The following is a 21,295-nucleotide window of genomic DNA, read 5'->3' on the forward strand; positions in this document are numbered from 1 at the left end:
CGGCTTGTCTATTAGCCGCATTCTAGTGGTCACTGGGGTAATCAACATCAGAGTAGACCTGACTAGAGATCCAAAGCCTTTCAATAAGGAAAAAAAAAGTTGGGGCTATACTACATACATGCACAAGTACTTATACTGAAGATGCACACGCTGCCTGCAATAAAAAGTATGACAAGCATTTTTAAATAGGATTTACCTCTCAAAAGCATTACACTATAACGAGTGTTACCCTCATTTACATGCACTTTAATGCAGGTTTTGTTGCTGTGGAGATCCACATTAATGTAGGTGTCATTTAATTTTTCCTTCAAAAAAGAGAACAGGCTGAACACACTGTAGGTTTCCATTTCCAAAAGCTGCTCCTCACTATCAACTTGTGTCACCCGTATCATTTTGGTACTGTTCACCCGTATCTGTATATGAAGAAAAATACAATCAGACTAAAGTTATACTGAAAAAAAGAGTATGTGTAAATACTTTTCTTGCAAAACAACCTATTTAGTTTAAACAGAAAATGAAAGGCAAAATATCTGTGTATATGTTTAAAAAAAAAAAAAAAAAGCCCCAGCACCCAGAAAACAAATGGTTACTTACCGTTATTTTCCCGATTGATTCTATGGCAGCATACGAATGGGTAGACTCAGTCCTCACTCCTATTTCATAGGACCTCACGCCCAGAAACAGAGGCCTATTCAATAAGTATTAACCATTTGACGCCCAGCCTATGGCTGAATGGCGTCCGTAAAAATGTATTAGCTTTCCGGGAGGCCGCAATATGGCGTCCTCCTGCACATGCGCAGTTTGCAGCGCAATCTGTCACCGGCCGTGTACCTAGGACACGGCCGATGACAGCCCCCGTTGCCGGTACCATGTGACCTGCTGTGACCAATCACAGCAGGTCACATGACAGTTGTATACAATAGATGGCTTCATTCATGCCAGCCATTGTATACTAGTGTCTAGCTGTGAATGGTCACAGCTAATCACATGCACATGTCATGTGATTAGCTGTGGCCAAATCACAGCTAAGCACACAAAAAAAAAAAAAAAAAAAACCCTGAATGAATCGATGTCATTCAGGTAAATGCTTGCTTATAGCAAAGTAATTCTTTGCTATAAGTAAATTGTGTAACAAAAACAAAAATACTGATCACTTCCCCAAAGTAGCACAATGTTACTATGGTAACATTGTACTACTTTGGACATAGTGAAATATGAAAAAAAAAAATCTTAAAAAAAAAAAAATGTAATAAAAAATTTAAAATAAAAAAAAAATATTTTTTTTTTTCACACAGTCACCAGTCAGTGTCCCTGATCACCGCCATGCCAGTTATATGATGACGCTGCACTGGTGACAGTGAAAAGTGAAAATAACTTTTTTTATTTTTTCATTTTCTGAAAAATGACAAAAAAATACAAACTTTAAAAAACTCGCCATGCCTCTTATGAAGTACGTCGGACTGTCTACTTTGCAAAAAGGGGTCATTTGGGGATATCTGTACTGTTCTGACATTCTTGGACCTCAAGAAATTAGATTGGCTGTCAGTACTTCAGGATTGATCAATATTCAGATCTATACCATAAATTTGTGAACTCTATAACCTTCCTACAAACTAAAAAATACATGCTAATTTGGGTTATTTTCACCAAAGACATGTAGTAGAATACATCTTGGCCTACATTTATGAACAATTATTTATTTGCAAACTTTTATAACAGAAACAAAGAAAAACGTGTTTTTTTCAAAATTTTCGGCCTTTTTTGTTAATTTAGCAAAAAATAAAAAATTAAATACCACCAAAAGAAAGCTCTAGTTGTGTGACGAAAATGATAAAATTTTAGTTTGGGTACAATGTTTTATGACTGCGCAATTGTCATTAAAAATGTGAGCGCTGAAACCTGAAAAATGGCCTGGGCAGGAAGGTGTAAAATTGCAAGGTATTGAATTGGTTAATAACAATTTTCTGTTTTCTTGACTTATTCCATGGCAGCATACAAATTTCGAAATGGCTAGCCACAAACAAGATTGGGATGAAGAACAACCAGTACACAAAGGATAGAAAAAAACAAATGTCCAACCATTCACCAAGGTGATTACACAACAGCAGCAAAAGCACAACCACCTGGAGCCATGCTGCGCAGGCCAAAAGCACTGAACCAGCACAAAGTAACTGCCCAACAAACAGATGGGGAATTTCCTCAGATCCACAGCTTGCTGGTTACAAATGCCCCAACTACCATTACTTCTGGTGCTTCGTGACAGACAGCCCACAGCACCCACACACTCCTGGTTGAGCATGCTGTCAATGCTTCCGAAGGAGCCAGACCTCTGGCCATATATCCAGTGATAAATCTGGCCGACTCTTCCTTCCTTTTGATTTCGCCAGAAAAAATGACGAAGATGGCCTAAATCTCCACCGAAGCAATGAGTAAGCGCAAAGGATCCCGACATCCAGAAAATGGAACTAGCAGTAAACCAAATAAGGTCCCTTGAATTCCAAGGTCCTGATCTCTGCAAATTCCTGCTGGACGTGCCCGCCATTAAAGATGCTGTCCTCCTGGATCACGGTTATGTTAACTGGACTGAAAGTGATCCATCTGGAACTGGCAGAAGTATATAGTGCACCATCTTCATGGAGTATAGTGTACATTTATCAGTCAATAGCTGGAAGAGATGAACAAGGATGAATACTGTACCCTGCAACAGAAGATTGCAACTGAGAGCTAGAGGGACTGGGACCCAATAACAGAATTTGAAACAGAAAGTAAACTAAGCCTGTTTGACTAATATGGAAACAATGCAACAGTTTCCACTGTTTAACTGCAGTCTCATATATGGTAAGAGCTGGAGAAAAAGCAGACAGCTTAGAAAACGTCTCCTGATCTGTCAGAACATCCACTTCCAAGACTTGTTAGCCTAAGTCTCTCATGAAAAAAACACTTCAGCTTGTAATAATGAAACGGGAACAGATCTACTTCTGGAATCTTGCGCAGAGACAGAATCCACCTGAAGGAGCATGGCTATAGAGACATGGAATCCTTCTAGAAGTTCTGAATCCTTTGCAAGTATAATGCTGAAAAGTTGGGAGAAAATCCTCCCTGCCCAAATTGCTCTACCTATTTCAGTAGACTAAGGCTTGAGGTTTCAACCTGCCTTTTGATGTAGTGCATCACAGTCCAGCTTCATGGAGGCTGAAGAGCCACTGTCTGTTGATGAAAGGCATGGGGGGCGAAAGGCTAACAGGAAATCTGGAATGTTTGGAACAACTCAATGAATGGGGGAGATCCACTTTTTTTTACCACGGTTTGGCCCCTGAGAAGATATTGTAATACATCCGAGATTTAACTAGCTTGGCGAATGTTCACAGTTGCAGAAAAAAAAAAAACCAAACATTCTGGAATGTGTATCTCCCCCACTGAGCCTATTTCAGTATAGAGACAGGAGAGCCCATGGTCCCAATCCTCAGGCATGCAGAGGCTGACAGTTGAAGAAAGAAAAGCTGGGACAATCCAGCAACTTACCACCAGTTCTCCAGCCTCAGAAATAGCAAAATAGCATAATTCCAAACCACGATTAAGTGGTCCCCATTTGCACAACAGCTTGTGTAGGGGTCAGAGAACGTTGTTCTTTATTTACAAGACAGCCAAACTCCTTTAGCAGTCATGTAAACGGATTAAATGTCTCGAATTACAGAGAAATAGAAGTACGTCTGAAAAGGAGAATACTTTGGAAAGGCAGAAATAAGTGACCATCTGAACTACTATAGTACCCCACTCATTGTCTGCTGGTGTTGTAATTACTGTCCCCTGATAAAGTTAGATCTGTTTAACCACTTGCCTACCGGGCACTTATACCCCCTTCTTTACCAGGCCAATTTTCAGCTTTCAGCGCTGTCGCACCTTGATTGACAATTGTGCGGTCATGCAAGATTGTACCCATATGAAATTTTTATAATTTTTTTTCTCACAAATAGAGCTCTCTTTTGGTGGTATTTAATCACCGCTGGGCGCTTTACTTTCTGCGCTATAAACAAAAAAAATGTAAAAAAAACAAAGTTACACTTACGGTAACGCCTTTTCCAGTAGTCTTTGAGGACAGCACCTTTGAGAGACCTCAGCTCCTCCCTACTTGAGGAAACACCTCCACCCTAAACAAAAAGCCTATCACTCCCCTCCGACCTCAGTTCTTGGAAACGTACCTGGGGAGACATAATATGAGACAACTAAAGACATCTCATATACAATTTTGCAACAAAGGGTGGGTAACCGGTGCTGTCCTGAAAGACTACTGGAAAAGGCGTTACTGTAAGTGTAACTTTGATTTTCCCCTTCATCTTTCAGGACAGCACCTTGAGAGGATAAGCGAGTACTTACCCCTCGGGCGGGCTCACTGCTTGCAGTACCTTACGTCTGAAGACCTGCTCCTGCACCGAGACCAGGTCAAGTCTGTAATGCCTTACAAACATCCCGTAACTGGACCAGGTTGCTGCCCTACAAATCTGTTCCAGGGAGGCTCCTGCCAGTTCAGCTTGAGTTGCCATGGCCCGTGTGGAATGAGCCCTGATTCCCTCCAGGACTTCTAGACCCTCAACTCGGTATGCCTGTTCAATTGCTAGCTTTAATCATCTAGCTACTGTGCGCCTGGAGGCTTTTTTCCCCTTTTCTCTCCCCCGTAAAAGAAATAAAAAATGACTCTGTGCTTCGAAATTCTTTAGTCCTATCTAGGTAAAGTAGCACACACCTTCTTATGTCTAACAAATGAAATTTCTCTTGACTTTCCCCTACCGGGTTAGGAAAAAAGGAGGGCAAAACTATATCCTGTTCCCTCTGAAATTTTTGGGCCACCCTCGGAACAAAGGATGGGTCCGTTCTGAATACCACCCTATCCGGAAAAATTTGCAAGTAAGGCGTCCTGACCGACAGGGCTTCCAGTTTACACACCCTCCTTGCTGTGGTGACCGCCACCAAAAAAAACTGTTTTAAGCGTGAGATCCCTTAGGGAGCAAGACCCCAGGGGCTCAAATGGTAGCTCCATCAATACCTTGAGTACTTTTGTCAAATCCCACATTGGGAATGGCCTATTCCCGGGAGGTCTCTGTCTTGTCAGAGCTCTAAAGAACCTGATTACCAATCCCACCTTAGCTAAAGGGGTTTCCAGAAACACACTAAGGGCCGAAATTTGGCTCTTGAGTGTGCTGATCGCAAGTCCTTTACCCCCCCTCCGCCTGCAGGAATTCCAGTACTGACACTAGGCTATGGGTATCCACTGAGGCCCTGTAGCACCATTCTCTAAAGCGACTCCAAACCTTCCTGTAAACTGCTTGGGTTTCTGTTTTCCTGCTAGCCAGAAGCATAGCCACCAGTCTGGCTGAGAGCCCCTTTGCTAACAGGAGTTGCTGCTCAGAAACCAAGCCGTCAGTTTCCAATATCGCTCTTAGCTCCTTCCAGTTTGAGGATTCCCCCTTTTCTACTGGAGACCACTCTCCCTGAACCACCGAATCTCCTAGGTGGGCCCCCCAACCTTGGGCGCTGGCATCCGTCGTGATCTCCCTGACCACCGGGAAACTCCATAACAGCCCCTGAGTCACATTGGCTGTCTTTCTCCACCACCACAGGGATCTCTTCACTCTGGAGGGAATATGAACTCGGGTATCTAAGGACCGCACCTGTCTGTCCCAGACTCGCAGTATGAAAAGTTGAAGGGGACGAAGATGCAACCCTGCCCACTGTACTGCTGGGATGGACGAAGTTAACAGTCCTAACACCAACATAGCCTGCCTCACGGTTCCGTCGCGGCTTCCCAGTAACAGCCTGATCCCCCCGTCTAACTTGGCAAGCTTCTCTGAGCTTAGCATGGTCTTCTGCCCGGAGGAATCCAGAATGTACCCTAGATAGGTCATTCTTTGGGAAGGAACTAGGCAGGACTTGTCCAAGTTCAGCAGCCATCCCAGACTTTCCAAATGTCTCCTCACCACTGCCACGTCCAGCGCAAGTTGAACTGCCAAACCCGCAAATAGAAGCAGGTTGTCCAGATAGGCCACTACTGCAATTCCCTTCAGCCGAATAGGAACTAATGCTTCGGACAGGACCTTGGTGAAAATTCTTGGTGAGGAGGAGAGTCTAAACGGCAAGGCCCGGAACTGTAGATGGTGTGTCCCTGCTGTGCTCTGAACTGCCAACCTGAGGAATCTCTGGAATGCCTCTGCGATAGGCACGTGTAGACAGGCATCCTTTAGGTCGATGGAGGCCAGGAATGCCCCTGGTAGAAGGAGGGCTCTGATCACAAAGATCGAGTCCATCCGGAATCTTTTGTAACGTATGGACTCTTTTAGGGGTCTCAGATTTAAAATTAATCTGTAGGCCCCCGATGGTTTCTGAACCACAAACACGTGGGAATAGAAGCCCTTCCCCACTTCTGCCTCGGGAACTGTTACCACCACTTTCTGTGCCTCCAAATCCCGGAGCGAGGCTAGCAAGGCTGAGGCCCTCTGAGGACACCTGGGCAGACTCGTTAATAATCTTTTCGGCGGTGGACTCGAGAATTCCAGTTGGTAACCCCTTCTTATGATGTCCAATATAAAAAGGGCTGGAGACCTCCGTTTCCCACTGTGGGATGAAAGCTGCCAATCTTCCTCCCACCGGGGGGAACCGAGTCACCGTGGTTTCTGGGGCTGTTCAGGAGGATGGAATATCGCCCCTCCCTTACCACTCCCTGTCTGCCCCCACATCGTCCTCCTCTGTCCTTCAGCCCTAGGGCTCTGTCTCTTTGGGGGACGAAATCTCCTAGCCCCTAGATCCTGTAACTTTCACTTTGGGGGGGGGGGGGGGGAGGACTTTTTTCTGTCCGCCGTACGGTCCAACACCGACTGTAATCCCAGCCCAAACAGAAGATCTCCTAAAAAGGGGATGCCACATTATTATTTTTATTTCTTTTTTTTAGACGTGATGTCCCCCTGCCACGTCTTAAGCCACAGGGCCCTACGGGCTGAGTTGGCTAGAGCCGCTGACCTAGCCCCCAGTCTTACCGACTCTGCGGATGTGTCCGCGATGTACCCCACTCCCTGCAGCAAGATCTCAAACGATGCAAAGATTTTGTCTTTAGGGGAATCGGCCACTATGTAAGCTTGTAACAGTGTCAGCAAGTACTCCATGTTTCTGGCTACTACAGTAGTGGCCATGGCTGGTTTTAAATTAGACAGGGTTGAATCCCACAACTTTTTAAGGGGTTCAGCTCTCCTATCCAACAGGCCTAGCAAAACACCCATATCTTCAAAGGCCAGATCCATTTTCCTAGCAGTCTGGGAAAAGGCTGCGTCCAATTTAGGATTCTTGTTCCATAAGGCTAATGGGTCATCTCTGAACGGAAATCTCAGTTTACGTGATTTGGAAAAAAAGGGCTTCCTCTCTGGATCCTGCCATTCCTTCCTTATGGTGTCAACTAAAACCTCGTGTACGGGGAATACTCTTCGCTTCTGTTCCTCCATGCCCTGGTACATTTGATCATGTAGAGATAGAGGTTTTACATCTTCCTTAATGTCCAGCGTATCATAGATTGCCCCTAATAAATCGTCCACTTCTTCCAGGGATAATTTGTACCTGGAGGGACCTCCGGGATCTTCCGAGGGGCCCTCCCTTGTGGAGTCCTCCTCGGACTGGGAATCCAGGGAGGGTTCCTCTTCCCCTGCTTCAGGGAGTTCCCTACTCCGACTAGTTGACGGAGATACCTGTTGGGGGTGGGGGCGGGGCGCAGCTTGGGGAATGGATAAACTCTCCATTAAATTTATCAAAGGAGTCAAAAAAGGTACGGATCAGCTCCCTCACCGACCTGACCAGATCACCCTGAGCTGGACTCTCTTCCTTCACTAACACCTCAATACTAGGCCCACAGAGAACCTTCTTCCATGATTCCTTGAGAACTGCTCTGCAAGACAGACATTTCCGTCTAGGTTCCTGATGTTTAAGCTTTTCCCGGGCTTTTCCCTGAAAAGACAAGAGGAGGAAGAAAGAGCCTATTACCCTCTAGCAACCTGTTTGTCCTCCCCCCCCCCCCCCCCCATTCCCTGGCAGGGCCTGACTCTCCCCGGACCGCCTCCCCCTGCCCTAGACCCTCTGATCACAAGAGGGCCTGGGAATACCCCAAGAGCTAGGGGCCCACAGGTAGGGGAGCACTCCTCTGAGTCACCTTACCTGGGTTTGGCTGGTGCAGGCCTCGCCTGGTCCCGGTGTCTCTGGGTGGTCGCCAGTCTTCGCGGTGTGCCTGTCCCCCAGGCTCTGTCCCGTGATGCACCGCCATTGCCGCCAGCCCCAGTGTTTAGGGCCGCGGCCGGAAGCGGAAGCCGTGACCCCGGAAGAAGCCCCGCCCCTTCCGCCGGAATTGACGTCACCCGACATCCGGCCCCGCGTGCTCAGCCAGCATGAGAAGGAGCGGGACTCCTCCCCTATCCTCTCCAGATCCCACCAAGGCCGCCCCGGCACCTGCAACTCACCGGAGGGGGGCATGGGGGCAGCCGCCAGGTTAGTGTCCTACCCTGTCACCCAGGGTTCACTCTCTGCCCTCTGCCCCTGCAGCACTCCTAGGGAGGATCGCAGCCTGGAGTCCTCCTGGGACCCACTCCAAGGCTCAGGTCCTGCTGCCCCCTGACAGCACCTGAGAGGCTCTCTCAAGATGTCTCCCCACTGGAGGAAACACCAAAACTAAGGTCGAAGGGGAGTGATAGGCTTTTTGTTTAGGGTGGAGGTGTTTCCTCAAGTGGGGAGGAGCTGAGGTCTCTTAAGGTGCTGTCCTGAAAGACGAAGGGGGGAAAAAAGTTTTTTTGTTTCTATTATAAAATTTTTCAAACAGGTAATTTTTCTCTTTCACTGATGTGCGTTGATGAGGCAGCACTGATGGGCACTAATAGGCGGCACTGATAGGCAGCACTAATGAGGTGGCACGGATAGGCGGCACTCACAGACAGCACTGATAGGTGGCACTGACTGGCATCACTGCTGGGCACTGACTGGCGCAACCGTTGGGCTGCACTGGTGGGCACAGGTGGGCACTTAGCTGGGCACCGATCCAATGATCGATGGCGATCCCTGCTCTGACAACTGCCAGTTCTCAGCAGTACTTTCCTCATGTTCTGACAGCGTGAAGAAGCCGAGAACCGGCAATTGCATTTCCCAGTGATCAGCGTGTCATTGGACACGGCTGATCACGTGCTAAAAGGCCGCTGTGATTGGCCTTTTACAACATCACTTGATCAGCTGTGTCCATAGGACACAGGTGATTATTATTATACAGTATTTATAAAGCGCCAATGGTTCGCTCAGCGCTGTACATTACAAAGGGGGACAGAACATGTGACAGAACAATACCAATACAATGCAAAACATGAGGGGATCGAGGGCCCTGCTCTTTCGAGCTTACAATCTAGGAGGGAGAGGATAGTGGTACAGGAGGAGATAGCTGTGGGGGATGGAGTGCTAGGAAGAGTGGAGGAGGTCGGCAAGTTAGCAGGGGGTGGTGTAGGCTTCCCTGAAGAGATGGGTTTTCAGGGTGCACCTAAAGGAGCGGAGAGTAGGTGATAATCTGATGGGTTGGGGCCAGGAGTTCCAGAGGATGGGTGACACCCTGGAGAAGTCCTGGAGGCGGGCATGGGAGGAGGAGACCAGGGAACTAGAGAGAAGGAGGTCTTGTGAGGAGCGGAGTGTGCGTGCTGGGCGGTACTTGGATATTAGGTCAGTGATGTAGTACGGGCCAGTATGGTGGACAGCTTTGTACGTCAGTGTTAGGATTTTAAATTTGATCCGTTGCGCAATCGGAAGCCAGTGGAGGGATTGGCAGAGGGGGGTGGCGGAGATGGAGCGGTTGGAAAGGTGAATGAGTCTGGCAGCCGTATTCAGGATCGACTAAAGCGGGGATAGCCAGCGGCGAGGCAGGCCAGTGAGTTGCAGTAATCGAGTCGTGATATGATGAGGGAGTGGATGAGCTGTTTAGTTGTTTCTGGGGTTAGGAATGTGCGTATTTTGGCGATGTTGCGGAGGTGGAGTCTGCATGAGTTTGTTAAAGATTGGACTTGGGGCTGGAAGGATAGGTTGGAGTCCAGAATGACACCAAGTACTCTGGCCTGCGGGGTGGGTTTGATGGTGGCGTTGTTGGATGTGACGGAGAAGTCAATGGGGGGTTGTGTCCGGGCTGGGGGGAAGACAAGAAACTCGGTTTTGGAGAGGTTCAGTTTAAGCAAGTGGAGCGACATCCAGTCTGATATGTCGCTCAGTAGGTGTGTGATTCAGGCGGAGACCGAAGGGGTGAGGTGGGGGGTTGAGAGATAGATTTGTGTGTGATCACAGAGATCGCCAAGGGTGCACAGGAGAGCGAGTTCTGGGAGGACGTCCCTCTTGGAACTGGCCGGCCGCAGTGTAGCCGTCATTCGGCTATCTGCGGTTGGCAAGTAGTTAAACAGGTTGGGAGAACTGTTCTCTTGTCTTAGGAGCAAGGAATCGTTTGTGGCACAATTCGAGGTGTAAAGGATGAATGATCTCCAAAACATGGCCTGAAGTGCTTGTCCTGAAGGTCCAAGCATGTGAGACCCAGGCTGCCCATTATACATGTATCGGTGGCATGAAACCCAAAATACCAGGAAGCAGGCTGGCTTCCCAAAACGGAGCTCTTTGCTGACTTCTTGAACAAGGATACACTCTTTCCAGTTTTTCCTGGACTCTCTTCCGGAACTGCAGAAGAGAACCTCTCCAGAGTGAGAGCTGAAACTGACTCTTGAATGCTTTTCTTCTTTATTGACATATACTGTGGAAACCAGACTAACCAAAATCACAGATCTTTGCTGTCAATTTAAACTTCCCCTTCTAAGTTCAGTGCAGCGGCTGAGTTCTTTCTTGAGGGACACAGCATCTTCTAAAGGTAAAGACTTTTGGCCATTCTTGAAAGGGCCTCATCGACCAAATGGACGATTCCATATGCTGGGACACCCTCCTCTGTAAAAGGGGCAAAATTCTGACATCTTGCTGTGAAAATATGCTTTTGCTTCGTACTTCCAGATGGATCCTTAATTCGGTAACCAAAGGGTGCTTGAAATACATCTGCTGCTTTGCAAGGAATTTTGCAGGATCTTCTATTTTAGGGAATTCCATCCCTTCCAAGGCATGAGCGGCACAGGCCCAGCTTAGGATCTGCATGATGCATGCAGATCTGGAGAGGCTGAATGGCAACAAGCTCATTAGTCAGTTTTCCATACCTGAAAGATGCCCCTTAACTTCTTGGCAACAGCTGGCTACAAAGACGGGCAGACAAACTCATGGCTCAGGACAGTAAGCACAAGGTTTTGCAGCAAATTGCAGTAAGAAAAAACATGGAAGCATTTGGCATATGGGTTTAAGAGGCCCACAGAAGGACTAAATCTAGGAAAAAATATCATAAGGGGAGGCACTGGATCTCACCAGCCATTAGCCTGCATCAGAGCAGCCATAGTATAAGTGGATTTAACTGGATGTACAGGGACTTGTCTCAGTTAAAAAAATAAAAAAAAAACAAATCCCTGTCCAGCAGGGATACTGAGCACATTTACAAGAGAACTCCACACTTAAAAAACAAATTACACACACACACTTGTTACTGAAGCCATCTAGTAATTTAAAGATACTAAACACCTGTCTACTCCAAACTACAGCTGTTATAAATATTGAATAGCAGACCAAAAAAAAGGCTCAATGCAACAGGAATTTAGCTTGTTTAGGAAAAACCCCTTAAGTGTTAACTACCACTCAGGGGAACATACCTAGATCACCCAAGGGAATTGTCCACAGGAAAAAAAAAATGAATTGAAGTTACACTTCAAAACAGCCCTCATGCTTTCATCCCACCCCAAACCACTGTGAAATGCAAAAAGTTCCAGTCGCCATAAGGGGCTTCATTAGATCTAGCAAAAGTCAGAAGCAGAATCTGCATTCTCAAAGGCAAACAAATAAACATTAAGATCAGACAGAATCTAAATGCTAGAAAGCTGCACAGCCATGGTTTCAGCCTTTGGAAAAGCAACAATCTCAAATGCCAGTCACAACACCAATACAAATATCCTATTTAAGGGTCCATACAGCTGGGTCTGCACACGAAAAGCAACAGGTCAATGGTTTCAAGTTTATTGCAGCCAGATAAGGGGAGCTGCTTACAAATTTTGCTTGGTCTTTCAAACAGCCCCATGCATCCAGACAGGTGCTTTCATTCCACCCCAAGCCACTGTGAAACTCAGAGTGTTCTATCCACCATAAGGGGTGCCATTAGATCCAGCAAAAATCAGGTACAGAACCTGCATTCTCGGAGGAAAACAAAAAGGCAATTAAATCAGGCAGAATCTACATGCTAGAAAGCTGCACAGCCATAGTTTCACCCTTGGGAAAAAGACCTGCATTTAGCAAGACAACAATCAAATGCCAGCCACAACACCCATGCAAAAAGACGATTTAAAAGTCCATACAGTAAGATCTGCACCAGGGAAGCAACAGCTGGACAGCCACAAGTTTATTGCAGCCAGGTTAGGGGAGCTGCTTGCAAATTTTACTCAGTCCTACAAAGGTGAGGACAAAATAGGGACACGTGGCAAATGTGCGTTCATGCAACACTGTACCCAAATTATGTTTATGTAATTTGTTTTCACAGAAATGGAGCTTTCTTATGGTGGTACTCGATTACCACTGGATTCTTTATTATTAAAATGAAAACAAGACTGAAATTTTTGAAAAGAGAAAAAACAAAACCACAATATTTTTACTTTCTGATATAAAACATTCAATATATAAAATAACATCTCATCATAAATGTAGGCCAAAATGTATTCTGCCACATGTCTTTAGTAGAAAAAAAAAATCCCATCAAGTGTATATTGATTGGCTTGTGTGAAAGTTATACCGTCTACAAACTAGGGTACACAGTATATACTGGAATTTTTTTTTTTTTTTAATACTAGTAATGACTGCAATCAGGGACTTATAGTGGGACTGCGATAGTGTGGCAGGCAATCCAACACTGGGTGGAAACTGGCCAACTGCCACGGACATCACCCGTGACACTAATACAGTGATAATACTTTAAACACTGTCACTGTATTAATGGCACTGGAGGGAAAGAGGTTAAAACCTAGGGGCAAAAGGGTTAACTGTGCATAAAAAGTGTTAATGTGAGTATTATGTGCTGCTTTTTACTAAAAATCTATTCCAATGCTAATTCTACTCAACAGGCAGAGGGTAACTAGATAACTAACAAAGAGAAATATAAATTAGTCAGATGTTCAGTTATTTACTATCCTCGGTAACGGGGATTCCATACATTGTAGCTTAATTCTAGCTACTGTTGCTTTCAGTAAGGTCTTTTTATGTTATGATGAAAAGTGCTTTACTGACCAATCACCTGTTTATAGATTGGGGGGTAGAAACTGTGTATCAAGAAAGTATTTTTTGATTGCAGTCACAACATTATTATGGAAGCTCAGGCCTAGAAATTATACATTATTGTATGCATAGAAGCAACCTATATACATATTATAGGTTGAAAATATGTTGGACTGGCAAATATCTTTATCTGCTAACGTACCATCAGAGCAGAATTGGGTGCTTTGAAGGCTTCTGATCATTGTATTATTTGTAAACACTCTGTGGACTGTGTCCTCTGCTGGGACCCAATACATGCATTCCTCAGGACAAACCAAGTTGCTGTGGAAAAATTCATTTTTTGGAAAGAGGAGTTCTGCATTCCATATTCACTAGTGCACCAAGGGATTGGGAAACTGCAAAAGATTTACCGTATTTTTCACTGCATAAGACACACTTTTTTCCCCACCAAAAAGGGGGAGGGGGGGAAATGTCAATGCGTCTTATGGAGCGAATATAAAGCTGCCGGCCCGGTATTTCCGCCGCCACCATGTCAGAATACTGGGCCGGCCGCTCAGCTGTTCTCTGCTGCAGGACCTTACCTGTTCCTCGGTCCAGCGCTGCAGTCTTCCCGCGCCAGCATCTGTGACAGCCGGGTGCCCACTGTGCATGCGCGAGAAGCGCTGCGCTTTGACACACGACAGGTCCCAGAAGATGCCGGGCCATTCACAAAGTCTAGCACTTGTCGCGCATGCGCAGTGGGCACCCGCCTGTCACAGCCGGGCGCCCACAGTAAAGGGAGGACAACTCCGCGGAAGTGGGAGCGGGTACTTGTCAAATTCAGGTGCCCGCTCACCCTCCCTCCCCCCCCCCCCCCAAAGGTCCGCGGTCTCTTGATCATCCCCCGTACCCTGTCCGCGGTCTCTTGATCATCCCCCGTACCGTGTCCGCGGTCTCTTGATCATCCCCCGTACCGTGTCCGCGGTCTCTTGATCATCCCCCGTACCGTGTCCGCGGTCTCTGGTCATCCCCCGTACCGTGTCCGCGGTCTCTGGTCATCCCCCGTACCGTGTCCGCGGTCTCTGGTCATCCCCCGTACCGTGTCCGCGGTCTCTGGTCATCCCCCGTACCGTGTCCGCGGTCTCTCGTCCATCTCCCGTACCGTGTCCGCGGTCTCTCGTCCATCTCCCGTACCGTGTCCGCAGTCTCTCGTCCATCTCCCGTACCGTGTCCGCAGTCTCTCGTCCATCTCCCGTACCGTGTCCGCAGTCTCTCGTCCATCTCCCGTACCGTGTCCGCAGTCTCTCGTCCATCTCCCGTACCGTGTCCGCAGTCTCTCGTCCATCTCCCGTACCGTGTCCGCAGTCTCTCGTCCATCTCCCGTACCGTGTCCGCAGTCTCTCGTCCATCTCCCGTACCGTGTCCGCAGTCTCTCGTCCATCTCCCGTACCGTGTCCGCAGTCTCTCGTCCATCTCCCGTACCGTGTCCGCAGTCTCTCGTCCATCTCCCGTACCGTGTCCGCAGTCTCTCGTCCATCTCCCGTACCGTGTCCGCAGTCTCTCGTCCATCTCCCGTACCGTGTCCGCAGTCTCTCGTCCATCTCCCGTACCGTGTCCGCAGTCTCTCGTCCATCTCCCGTACCGTGTCCGCAGTCTCTCGTCCATCTCCCGTACCGTGTCCGCAGTCTCTCGTCCATCTCCTGTACCGTGTCCGCAGTCTCTCGTCCATCTCCTGTACCGTGTCCGCAGTCTCTCGTCCATCTCCTGTACCGTGTCCGCAGTCTGTACCGTGTACGCAGTCTCTCGTCCATCTCCTGTACCGTGTCCGCAGTCTGTACCGTGTCCGCAGTCTCTCGTCCATCTCCTGTACCGTGTCCGCAGTCTCTCGTCCATCTCCTGTACTGTGTCCGCAGTCTCTCGTCCATCTCCTGTACTGTGTCCGCAGTCTCTCGTCCATCTCCTGTACTGTGTCCGCAGTCTCTCGTCCATCTCCTGTACTGTGTCTGCAGTCCATTGGTTCAGAATATTTTTTTTTCTTGTTTTTCTCCTCTAAGACCTAGGCGCGTCTTATGGAGCGAAAAATACGGTAGTTTTTGTTTGTGGCTTTAATACTGCTTTAAGACAAAGAGAAGTGCATGATCTCAACTGGATCCAGTCTCTTCTGCATGCACACTGACATTATTTCTAACGGAGAGAATCCAAGTCATCCAGGTTTGTGATAGGCCATTTAAATAACACAGACTGCCATTATATTCAAAATAAATACAAAGCATCATGTGCATTGACATATTACAGTGCTTACCTGCACTTTAGTCCAGATGTCATGCCATTTTGGTTCGTAAGGTTTCTGGTAGCAAAAATTATGCGATTCCTTATAAATGTCAAATTTGCCTTCCACAAGTTTCACAACATCTACTTGGTTTCCTTAATAAAGACAATAAACATTTGTTGAATAAGTGTGAAATGCCACCAGCAATCAATCCCTGCAAAATCAACATATATAAAAGGCAAATATAATTACAAATAAACGTGCAGTGGTACTTTATAGTATAGCAAAACATATACTAAGTTTGACTGAGAGGGATTAGTTTGTATTGCTGACATCTTCCCTCATTAGAGAGATTTACCCTATTTGTCAAGTTTACTGTCCTCACCGAAAGTGAATAGAAAGCCCTGCCCCTTCAATGGTAGTAGAGAGAAAAATCTTTGACTGGGCACACTAGTTCTGATGACAACCAGGGATTCCCTCTGACTTCCTGTTTTGGCTATGGGACAGGAAGTGAAGGGAAATCTCCCCAATGGGACACAGATGGCAAACAAAAATTGACAGGGGTTATAAACCTCCATACTCTAGCCAAAAAAATGTAAATCCATTTTGCCGTTTATTCTACTTTCAGTAACATTACATACAAAGCTCAGGACAGGTTTATTAACACTGTGTAAGAAGTATGACATTGAAAGGTCTTGCTATGATGGTGCCACTACCACGCAAATGTTAGAGTCCTTTCACATGGGCGTTCCTTTTTTTCATCAGTTCAGTCACATTTATTCCAAGAAGAAATGGATCAGTTCACATCTGTTTTTTACATTCTTTACCAATGCAAAAACAATCCATATATCCGTTTACATCCGTTTTTTGTATGTTCCTTTTTTTTTTTTTTACAGAAGAAAAATAGGGCTTTAATAGGGTTTTATTTTAGTGCAAAAAGCGGATGCAGGCATTAACGGATGTAAACAGATGATCATCCGTTTACATCCACTAGTTTATAGAAATACATGGGTGTCCATTTTTCATCCGTAAATGGACAGATGAAAAACGGACATACGGAACGCCCGTGTGAAAGAGCCTTCAAAGTAGAACTTAAGGCAAAACCTCATTTTGGATAGATGAAGGGAGAGTTATAACCCGCCAGATTTTTTTTTTTTTTTCTTGCCTTCTCATTTGGCGAGTTTTCCCTTCACATTCTGTCCTATAGCCAAAACAGGAAGTTAGAGGAAATCCCTCCAAAGTGAGAGAGAGAACACGAGTGTTCCCAATGGAAGATTTCCCCTCTATTAATATTCTGGTGTCAACCAAGAATTTGGGATTGGTTTTTTTTTCACTTTCACGAATAGGACAAAGACACAGTGACCCTCCCCAAGGCCTCATGCACATGGGCATATGAATGTATACATATACATACATATATATATATATATATATTTATATATTATTTCTGAAAAAACATGGCAGAATAAAAGCCTTAAATATTGTGCGTCTGTGAGAGTATGGTGTTAAGCGTAAATTCTGGCCATTGGAATACATTTTTTTGCTCATACGTGTACAATTATATGTATTTACAATGATCATCACTGTTATAAGCAAGAAAACATCCCTGATAACATCTCTGTGATAAAATGAGTTGGCCAGGGCTTGTTACATCACTTCCGCTTGCGCATTTCCGGGCAGTGGAACACAGGAAGTAACACATGGGATGTGGTTTGTATATAGTGCAAGCATTTTAGCATTGTAAGTGCATTTTAAATTGTATTTATGGTGAAAATAAACCTAAATTACGCTACTGGAGGCTTCCTCTGGGCTATTCCCAAACATGCATGCATAACAGAGAGGAACAGCAGGAAAGCCTTCCTAACAAAGCGGGGACACAGTTACCAGTGGAGGAGTCAATCTTAAAGCAGACGAGATCCACTTATGACATAAGGGGTCATCATATTCTTGTGAGAGTGGTGAAAAAGGAGGGGATAACAGTGTACTGCACATATTAAACACCGCAGGATGTGAAGTCTGAGCACCAGTGATTATTTTTGCACCAACAGATTTGTTGATTACATCATACACAGTGAGTCTCAAACAGGACTTGTTAGTAAAAAGGGATTGATATATAGTATTCAAGTATGAGGTTTATGCATGGCACTTTAAATTTATAAAAGATGGCATTTACTTAATGGCACCATAGATTTTGTAATTTTGGGCAGCACAGTGGCTAAGTAGTTAGCACTTCCTCCTAGCAGCACTAGGGAGTTCAGTTCAAAATCCAACCATGGAACTACCTGCCTGGAGTTTGCATGGGCTTTCTCCGGTTTCCTCCCACACTCCAAAAGACATGCTTCAAGGTAAATTGGCTCCTCTCTAAGGCTAGGTTCACGTCTATGCAAATCAAGTTTGATGGATTTTCCAGGTGCATTTTTTCTACATCCTTTTTTGATGCCTTTTATTTGGCATCTTTTATGCATTTGCTCTGTGTGTGACTTTAGCTGGTTGTTAAGGAGCTGACGGCCACCGACGTCCCACTGTTTGTGAGCTCTTAAACAAGCCAATGGGCAGAGCCACGCAGTGACATCACTGGGTGACACCCGCCATCTTGTGACATCATCGAACCAGCCAATGACATCACAAAGGGGTGGGGGTCACCTGGTGACATTGGGTTGCCCCACCCCTTAGCTTATTTAAGAGCTGTCAGATGGCAGGAGCCTTCATTGGGTTCGAAAACTTTTTTTTCTTCGGGTCAGCGGTGGCATTCATCGTGATTGATGTTGGATCTACTAGTTGTTAAGGACGCCTTCTCCTTAACAGCCAGCTAAAGTCGCACAACACATAAAATGCATTTAAAAAATATCAACAAAAACATAACACTTGCATTTATGGTGCGGTTCTATTGAAGTCTATTACACACAAAATAATTTGCTGTGGGAAAAAAGAAAAAAGTCTCTGACCCTTTCAAAAATCCACAGATGTGAACTAGATCCATAGGAAATCATGTTAAATGATCTGTAGTGTTTCCGCAAACCGGGAAACGCACTGAAGTCCGCATAAGTGTGAACCTATCCTAAGTTGGCCCTAGTATGTATGTTAGGAACTTTAGATTCTAAGCTCCTTGGGGGCAGGTACTTATGTGAATATTAAATGTAAAGCGCTGCATAAGTTGATGGTGCTATATAAAGTATGTTGGAATATAGTATTCAAGGACTGGAGATGGCACTTTAGGTTTATGCATTATAACACTTATATGTTGGCCAGGGGCGGACTGACAACTCATGGGACCCCCGGGCAATAGGAGATCATGGGGCCCGTGTCCTCGCCCACACCCAAAAAAGCCTATGAAAGGTAACAAGGGCATCTCATGGGGCTCCCTACTAAGCTCGGGCAGTGCCCGAGTTCTTGAATGATCAGTCCGCCCCTGATGTTGGCACTTTCTATTTTCTAATGAGTTGGTAAGCATAGTTATGATGTTTATTTATCTTGGCTTTATTTTTGTTGGTTCACAGTAAGTGCCACTTGAAAAGCGCAAAAAAAAAAAAAATGATGACTGTATAACCACTTTGAAAATACTGATCTAAAATGGCTGATGCATGACCACATAGTCTAACATAAAACTGCATTCAGAGGCATAAAACCAAATATGCTGTGTGCCTGTAAGGCTCAGTTCACACTGCCGTAATTTGGGATCCAACTTGTGAGACCCCAAGTCACATAACATGCGAAATCCCATCTTAGCCAATGAAAGCTGTCAATTACCATTACGGAATTCACTCCGACTTTACAGAAGATTCCTGTACTACTTCAAGGCGACTTCTATCTGACTTGTGCCTATAGACTTTATTGGAAGTTGCCTCCAAGTTATTTTATTTATTTCAGGTATTTATAAAGCGCCGTCAATTTACATAGCGCTATATATATATATATATATATATATATATATATATATATATAGTACATTCACATCAGTCCCTAACCCTCAAGGAGCTTACAATCTAAGGTCCACAACTTACATTCATACATACACATACTAGGGCCAATTTAGACAAGAGCCAATTAACCTACCAGCATGTCTTTGGAGTGTTGGAGGAAACTGGAGTACCCAGAGGAAACCCACGCAGGCAAAGGGAGAACATGCAAACTCCAGGCAGGTGGTACTGTGGGTGGGATACGAATCAATGACCCTAGTACTGACAAGCGGGAGTGCTAACCATTTAGAGTGCTTCCCTATATTGATGCGATTTGGATTGGAGATTACAGGAAGATTACCCAGGCAAAGTCAAATGACAATAGTCACATCAAGGTTGTACTTGAGTCGCCTGGCAAAGGCACGACTTTCAGGTTGCAGTAGTGTGAACCGAGCCTAGAAGCAGAATGTTTTATGTAGATATGCATGAGGTCTATAGGGAGCAGAGAGCAATAAACACTGACAGGCGTTGTAATCCCTCTCCACAACTAGGAAGTTTTGCCTTTAGTGATACTTTAACCACTCTATGAGCTGTAGAGCCATTGTGAAGGTCTGAGCCTCCCATCACCCACTCTGATCCTGTCACCCAGCCAGCTGTAGTCACCATGCCAGTCCCTCTGTACACAGGACATGCTACATTTCTCTAATAAAACTATAGTGGTTGCAGTTGTGAGGCTGCCATTCATTCACCAGGCCCTATAAACGTCATGCCAACACACGGGATAGTCCTGTACAGGACATACACCGAGCCCTACCAGATAACATTACACGAGGGAGAAGAGGGCTCCAGGTTACCTGCAGCAGTAAAACACAAAACGGGGGAAAGTGACAGGAGAAGTGCCGCCATTATCCCCCGCAGCGCCCCCCAGCCTCCTCCATGCTTCTCTCCCGCCATAACCACCGGCTTGAACGTGAAATCCAGCCGAGGCGTGGAACGCAAGCCGGCTCTAAAACACACACCGCTGCTAGACAGGAAGACCAGCCTAGACGATGTGAACTTCCGGGTTACGTCATTGTCACGTTGCCCCGTCCAGTGAAGACGTTCCCGCAGCCTGGGACCGCCCCCTACAGGGCTTGGCGTGTAGAGGAGACATCGTGGTGTATCAGGGTGGGAGAAGCTGGGCGGGGTTTGACAGGACGGGAGGAAGTGTGGGCGGGGTGAAGGTGTACCCTGGGTTTTTGTTTCTAAGGGCTCGTTCACACGTGACTGTTTTACCAACGCTTGCCAAATGCCCCTATAGCGTTTGGCAAGCGTTGGTCCGGTGTTTGCGGAGCGGTTTTTAACTCTAGGCAAACGCTTCACAAACGCCACATGCGCGGTTTAGCGGCAGTTGCTAGGCGTTTGCCGAGCGTTAAAAACGCCCCACAAATGCCTATAATGAAGTTTGAATGGTGTTACCGGTCTGCAAACACCCCGCAACCGCGTCACAACCACACTGCGGAGCGGCACCATAAACTAGAATAGGAGGCTTCAACGCCTCCTGACTCGACCAGAGGCGTCTGTTTTGCCGCAACGTTAACGTTCCCGTTAGAACAGCACCATGTGCTGCAATGTGCAGAATTGTCCGAGGCGTTTGGGAAGCGGTAAAAACGCTTCCCAAATGCCTCTCTGCTGCCTGCACACAACACTAGTGTGAACGTAGCCTTAGACATACCCTCCCAACATAAGTGAGCAGCGAATAGTGATCGTGACTAAATGGCTCTAGTCTAGT

The 21,295-nt window shown here is 46.1% G+C and overlaps 1 protein-coding gene across 2 annotated transcripts in view; it reads right to left on the reverse strand.

Moving 5' to 3' along the window:
• NEMP1 (nuclear envelope integral membrane protein 1) overlaps nt 1-20,596 on the reverse strand; it is a 49,700-nt gene extending 29,104 nt beyond the window's left edge. For both annotated transcript variants that reach the window (XM_089681069.1, XM_089681077.1), the window contains exons 1-3: nt 20,379-20,596; nt 15,662-15,783; nt 197-413 (exon numbers count right to left, since the gene is read on the reverse strand). In XM_089681069.1, coding sequence (XP_089537195.1) covers nt 197-413; nt 15,662-15,783; nt 20,379-20,478 — 439 coding nt within the window. In that variant the 5' untranslated portion in view covers nt 20,479-20,596. The remainder of the gene's footprint in view (nt 1-196; nt 414-15,661; nt 15,784-20,378) is intronic.
• Nucleotides 20,597-21,295: the final 699 nt, after the last annotated feature.

The sequence above is a fragment of the Staurois parvus genome, unplaced genomic scaffold, assembly GCF_062004578.1.
Source record: "Staurois parvus isolate SC_StPar_1 unplaced genomic scaffold, SC_StPar_1.0 ptg000017l, whole genome shotgun sequence".
NCBI lineage: Eukaryota > Metazoa > Chordata > Amphibia > Anura > Ranidae > Staurois > Staurois parvus.